The 6,881-nt window shown below is 37.7% G+C and overlaps 1 protein-coding gene across 1 annotated transcript in view; it reads right to left on the minus strand.

The window, feature by feature from the left end:
• LOC103522108 (golgin subfamily A member 6-like protein 6) overlaps window positions 1–6,140 on the minus strand; it is a 39,789-nt gene extending 33,649 nt beyond the window's left edge. Inside the window, exon 1 of the mRNA XM_026832456.1 lies at window positions 5,565–6,140. Coding sequence (XP_026688257.1) covers window positions 5,565–5,812 — 248 coding nt within the window. The 5' untranslated portion in view covers window positions 5,813–6,140. The remainder of the gene's footprint in view (window positions 1–5,564) is intronic.
• Window positions 6,141–6,881: the final 741 nt, after the last annotated feature.

Below are 6,881 nucleotides of genomic sequence, written 5' to 3' on the forward strand. Positions count from 1 at the left end.
GGGACATATATTGGCACAACTAGCTTCGAATGACTAGCCGGGGAAGGTGAAGGACGAAATCTTCCCACGGGATCAAATACTACACGGCACCAAAGTCTATAGCGTATACCGGAGTCGTACTGTCATTAGTAAGGAGATATCAGGATGGGACCATATGACTGCGCACAACATAGCTATGAATGACTACCGGAGTAGGACAAGAGAATGACTACTGTCATGCTGAGGCATATCTATCTGAACACCAGGGACATCATAAACTAGGCACCCTGTCTAAAGCAGAGTGGGAAGCCATCAGTAAGTATTGATACACATGGTATATGGCTGGTATCAAATGCTGGGAATTGACTATCAGGTCATTTTCCTCCTCGCGTCCCAATATTTTGCGATGATGTTGTCTTGATCCGTGAGTTCTGGGCATGTCTGCAGGTGGTCTGCATTCATGACAGCTTGTTGAGTGCAGAGTGGACAGGTGGGTGATTCTCTGCAGCCTATACGGTTGAGGTGTTGGGCAAGACAATCATGACCTGTCATCAGGCGGAAGGTGGCGACCGCTGCTTTTCTAGGTGTCTGAGGTATGATTTCAGGTTTGTCAACTATGTCTTTCCATTTTTTCCCCAAACTTTCTCTTTTTAAAAAAGCTTTATGTTTGTGACAGCTTTGTATTTTAATTAATCTCTTTGCAGAATGGAAAGGGACGTTTCGCATAGGAGTGGCAATGATTTCTGTTCCTTTTTTGGCTAATGAGTCTGCTACTTCATTACCGTGAATGCCGCAGTGTGCAGGGATCCACTGGAAAGCAATTTGTTTGTTCAAGGATTTCAATTGTTTTATCATTTGATAGATGTCATAGGTTTCTTTTGTTGGTGAGTCTCCCATATTTGCTATAGATTGAATGGCTGCCTTTGAATCTGATAGAATAACAGCTCTGGAGAAAAGATTGGTCCTGTATAGGAGTTGTTGAACGGCAATTTTTATCGCTTCTACTTCACCGTCGAAGTTAGTGGTACAGGGACCTAGTCCTTTATAGAATGAGAATAAATCGCAAGATATTCCGGCTCCAGCTCCATCATCAGGGTTTTGCATTGATCCATCAGTGAATATGTGTAGCCATTGATCTAGAGGATATTTGGTGTTGATCACTTCTAATGCTTTAACTTTTGCTACTGATGGAGCAACATCTTGTTTTCTGAAGTTGTCTTCGATGGTCAGGGAGTGGTCTATTTCAAAGCTTTCAGTTGGGTTGATGACTAGATTTAGATGTTCAATTTTGCTTGGGATATTAAAGCTATTCTTGATTTCAGCTACTTTTTGGATAAAGCCTGACTGGGTCTTTAGGGTATTTGATTTTTCGTTGTGTATCCAGGATTTTGAAGTTGGTAGTCTTGCGATTTTCTCAAACTGGATAAGTGCCTGTTCTTCAAGTGTTTTCATAATTGGTTTGGTGTTCGTAAGGGCGTACATTGCGTTTATGGGTGTTGTTTTTACCGCTCCTGTAATTAGTCTTAGCGCTTCATTCTGAACTCTTTCGTACTTGGTTTTATTTGTTTCATTTGCCGTTATCAATATCTCGCCACAATATGTGAGGGTAGGTTTTATATAAGAGTTATATGTAGTGTTGAGCGTTTTCCTTGAACACCCCCATTTTGTACCGGCCAATCTTTTAAGGAGTTTAAATCGGTTTCTAGCCTTGTGGGTTGTATTTTCAACGTGTTTAATCATTCTCTTGTCCTACCCTGTATATACCATGTATATACAGGGTAGGACAAGAGAATGATTAAACACGTTGAAAATACAACCCACAAGGCTAGAAACCGATTTAAACTCCTTAAAAGATTGGCCGGTACAAAATGGGGGTGTTCAAGGAAAACGCTCAACACTACATATAACTCTTATATAAAACCTACCCTCACATATTGTGGCGAGATATTGATCACGGCAAATGAAACAAATAAAACCAAGTACGAAAGAGTTCAGAATGAAGCGCTAAGACTAATTACAGGAGCGGTAAAAACAACACCCATAAACGCAATGTACGCCCTTACGAACACCAAACCAATTATGAAAACACTTGAAGAACAGGCACTTATCCAGTTTGAGAAAATCGCAAGACTACCAACTTCAAAATCCTGGATACACAACGAAAAATCAAATACCCTAAAGACCCAGTCAGGCTTTATCCAAAAAGTAGCTGAAATCAAGAATAGCTTTAATATCCCAAGCAAAATTGAACATCTAAATCTAGTCATCAACCCAACTGAAAGCTTTGAAATAGACCACTCCCTGACCATCGAAGACAACTTCAGAAAACAAGATGTTGCTCCATCAGTAGCAAAAGTTAAAGCATTAGAAGTGATCAACACCAAATATCCTCTAGATCAATGGCTACACATATTCACTGATGGATCAATGCAAAACCCTGATGATGGAGCTGGAGCTGGAATATCTTGCGATTTATTCTCATTCTATAAAGGACTAGGTCCCTGTACCACTAACTTCGACGGTGAAGTAGAAGCGATAAAAATTGCCGTTCAACAACTCCTATACAGGACCAATCTTTTCTCCAGAGCTGTTATTCTATCAGATTCAAAGGCAGCCATTCAATCTATAGCAAATATGGGAGACTCACCAACAAAAGAAACCTATGACATCTATCAAATGATAAAACAATTGAAATCCTTGAACAAACAAATTGCTTTCCAGTGGATCCCTGCACACTGCGGCATTCACGGTAATGAAGTAGCAGACTCATTAGCCAAAAAAGGAACAGAAATCATTGCCACTCCTATGCGAAACGTCCCTTTCCATTCTGTAAAGAGATTAATAAAAATACAAAGCTGTCACAAACATAAAGCTTTTTTAAAAAGAGAAAGTTTGGGGAAAAAATGGAAAGACATAGTTGACAAACCTGAAATCATACCTCAGACACCTAGAAAAGCAGCGGTCGCCACCTTCCGCCTGATTTGACCGCTTTTCGACCGTTTTTTTGGCGGTTTTTAGCTATACTGACTAAACGGTTTGAGATATTGTAAAAGTCAATACTATAGAACATAAAAATAGGCATCATTCGATAGGATAAGGAAAGTCGTGTGATTTTCACACCAGATTTTTACAATTTACAGTCATTATTTACAATACAGTTTTGTAAAGTGATTTCTTACTTTTCATTTGAATAGTTCTGGTTTGAATTTCACTATTTAGTTTTCTGATTCTTATATAGGTCCGGGTCCTAATAAATAACCCCAAAATCCTTGGGTCTAGGTTGCTTACTTCCTGTCTCATTTTTTCATACAATAATTTATTGACATTCTTATGTTTTTTTAATTCATTTTCACCATGGTACATATTGAAAAGATGCTCTAGTCTTCTAATGGTGTCAAAGAATTCTGGCAGTGGTTTCATCAAACCACCATTTGACACATAGTCTACCCAAGAGTTACTGGTGGTACATAATGTATTCCCAGATGTTATTTCCCCAAGACCTTCAATACCCATGAACTTGCCTCTATAGGCCAAATAACCAGCCAAATACTCAAGACCAGAATCAGAAATAAAATCTAGAGAGTTAGAGTTGTTATTTTCTGGGCACAAGCTAAACTCTTCTTCACAGTCTTCATCAAAAAGAGTAACAGTAACCTGTTCTTCAATATAGGGCGAGAAAATCTCTACTGACACATATTTGTCCTCATCAGCTTCCCTATTTTGAATAGTATGCAGAATATCAAAGTTCTCTGTAGAATCTAATGTGATATTTGCACTTGATGACAAAATTTGGCTATTCCTACTTAAAATACAAGCCTTCATCCGATACTTAAATTCTAGTGAATTTGGGTGATCATATGTTCTGCCTATTGCCCTTATTTGCGAAAAGAAATTTTCCAAAACATCCTGGTTCAGTCTATAGGTCAACACATATTGCATACTGAATTTAGACTGGAGAAAGTCATACAATCCTAGTAAAGATTTATTACTGATAAGAATGCCTTTTTGAAAAGGCAACATACTCTTATGAGTCCCAACAAGCATAGATTGAATTTGCTCAGACATTGAAATAATTATTATTTTTTGGTTAGAAAGGGAAAGACCAAATGCTTTTTTGGTATCCCTTGAATCAATTTGTCTTGCTCTCACATTAAAAATATCAAACCAATCATTAAACAATTTCAGTAGATTGCTACATTCTTGCCAGTTATCACTTTTCAGGAGTCCGTTATCCCCAGTAAATTTTAGGGCCATAGCAACACTATTGGAGAACAATTGAGCAGCAAGTTTTACCTTTTGCCTGGCTGTTCCAGTCACACATATGTGAGCAGTAGACAGTTTGTGGGCCAAAGTAACTTCTGTTTTAAGAGTCAACAGTTCTTGAATGGGATTAACATTTACAAGAACGTTATTAACATGAAAACCTTTGTCTACAAAATGATTTCTTGCTAATTTAAGTAAATGTGGTACATCAGCAAAAAAGAAGATTTTCATGGAATCATCATTGGGGTGAGTAACACTAGTTTTAGTTTCTGTTATACCCAAGTCCCTCAGAAAACCACGGTTTGACCCACCTAAATCAGAAACAACGGATACAACCGTGTAACCACTCTTATAGAGGGCTGTAACAATCTCTTTGAATAGCTCCACTGTCATGCTTTGATCAAAATTATAATAGATTGGTTGCTTCCAATTTCCTACTATACTTCTGGCCATCACAACTTGGACCATTTTGTGCGGACCAAGAACTTGATCAGTGTTTGGGTCATAGGATACTTTTTCCGACACCTTCATTTCATCAAAGGATAAGCAAACTAAATTTTCGTTATGCTTTAATGTGGGTTGGTTTTTCTTCATAGCCAGTAAAACTTCCGCAAGGAGTCCTGGTTCACAGTTTACCTTCCTTGCCCACTTCTTTAGTGTTGACTTTGACGGTAGAGGGTACTTTAGTGTCATCCTTAAGTATTTGTAGCATTTTGGGCTAATGCGGTGCAATGTCATGGCTTGAATTATTTCTTCAGCAGACCACCTTACTAATCTATGACGGTCTTTTAATTTCAATATTTGCCGTGGGGTGAAACATTGTTCAAGTATTTAAGCCCAATGTTTACCTGAAAAATAAAGAGGAAAAAATTGTGTTAAATAATAATAAATTAAAATACAATCCAACAAATTAGAAAATCCAGGGCAATTTTTTAAATAATTATTTTGTATATTTTTTAAATAAAAACCTCTTGATAAGGAGAACTTATATATAATGTAACTTATATATAAAACACAGAACTTATATATAATGACTGCTGAAACCCTCCAAGAGATAAAAACCTCTGTAAAATAATTCCCCAAATAAAGCTCTGGCAAGTAGCTGTTTCTCAGCTTATAAAAAAATAAAAACTGACCATTGAAATTTCGACCTGATTACATTACTCTCCTTCCTATAGGATAAGGAAAGTAAAAAGAAAAAAAAAAAACATGACCTATCCTACCTTCTCTCCTTACATTACACCATGGATTTCATGCAACCTAATTCAAATTTATAATGAAACTCACCACTTTCTTTCAAATTTTTCTCCATTATTTGAGACTTCAACTTCTCCTGTTCCTCTTCCAGTAACTGTACTTTTGCCTCATACACTTCAAGTTCTTCATGTAAAGTGACACACAGTGACTCAGCTACTGGTGTAGCAATTTCCATTGGCTCAGATTCCAATTGCAAAATGTTGTCTGGCAGAGATTCCTCAGTGTTCTCACGTACTTCAGGTGAAACAACACAAGTAAAAAGGGCTTTCTTCACCTCACTAAGCCTGTCTTCACACAATTTCCTCTCTTTCATCTTTTTCTCTCTCCGAGAAGGAGATTTTGCAATTATTTGGGTCTTAGGACCATTCAAAGATGGAATACTTCCTGGCTTAATTTTCCTTGAGACACTGGGAGAGTAGTTCAACAAATTATGCTGTAACTTCCAGTGTTTGTCACTTTCTGCAAATGTAATGAACAGATTCTGGCATACTGGGTATTTACTTTGTCTGCTCTTCGACAAAACTTTAGCCACTCAGCACAAATAAGTTTATCTTTGGGAAAGGTATAGTACTGGATTTTAACAGTAGTTGGACTTTGCTTTTTAAGTTTTTTGTTGTTGTTGCTTTTACAACCAAACACAGCACAGTTAACCATTGTTAAAGAAACAACAAGTTAATATAAAATCACTGTATTTAGAAGAGAGACTTGCTCGGCCGTGCATCCGTGCAACGATGACGTTGCTTGACTACCTACAACAGTTTGGAATTTTGATTCTTCAACATTGTATCTTCTTGCTAGATCAGGTATGCAAGGCTCATAGATTGACTTCTTCTCATTGTTGACTTCTAGGGCTTGCAAAGCACTTTTTTCAAACCGCACAGTAGGGTCGAGGATGATCACTTGAGATTTTTCAGTGTTGACAGCGACAATGTCATTATTCAATAACAAGAAAATTGAATAGAAAGTAAAAAAAAAAAAAAGACGAGAGACTTCAAGAAAATCACTTATAAAAGATAAAACGCATTAATTAAAACAAAAAACACACCAGTGACAAAGCAAAATCATAAATTCAGATTCACCCACCTGACACCAGTGACAAAGCAAAATCATACATAAATTCAGATTTCAGATTCACGAGTTGTCACCGTATGACGTCATGCGCAGAACGAACTCAAAATCGTACACTAATTGACACCCCCCTGGGTATTGGTAGTGGTAGCGCGTCTGCCTATCTGCCTTGTAAGCGCTAGGCCGCGGGTTCGATTCCCGCCCGGGGCGGATTTTATCCTGTCCTGTCTTCCTTCTCTATGGTTCATCCATTTGAATATGGCAGCAAGGATTCATCTAAAAAGTAGGCTACGTTGCCAAACGTGTCAAAGGTT

Source organism: Diaphorina citri, unplaced genomic scaffold (assembly GCF_000475195.1).
Source record: "Diaphorina citri unplaced genomic scaffold, Diaci psyllid genome assembly version 1.1 scaffold6913, whole genome shotgun sequence".
Lineage (NCBI taxonomy): Eukaryota > Metazoa > Arthropoda > Insecta > Hemiptera > Psyllidae > Diaphorina > Diaphorina citri.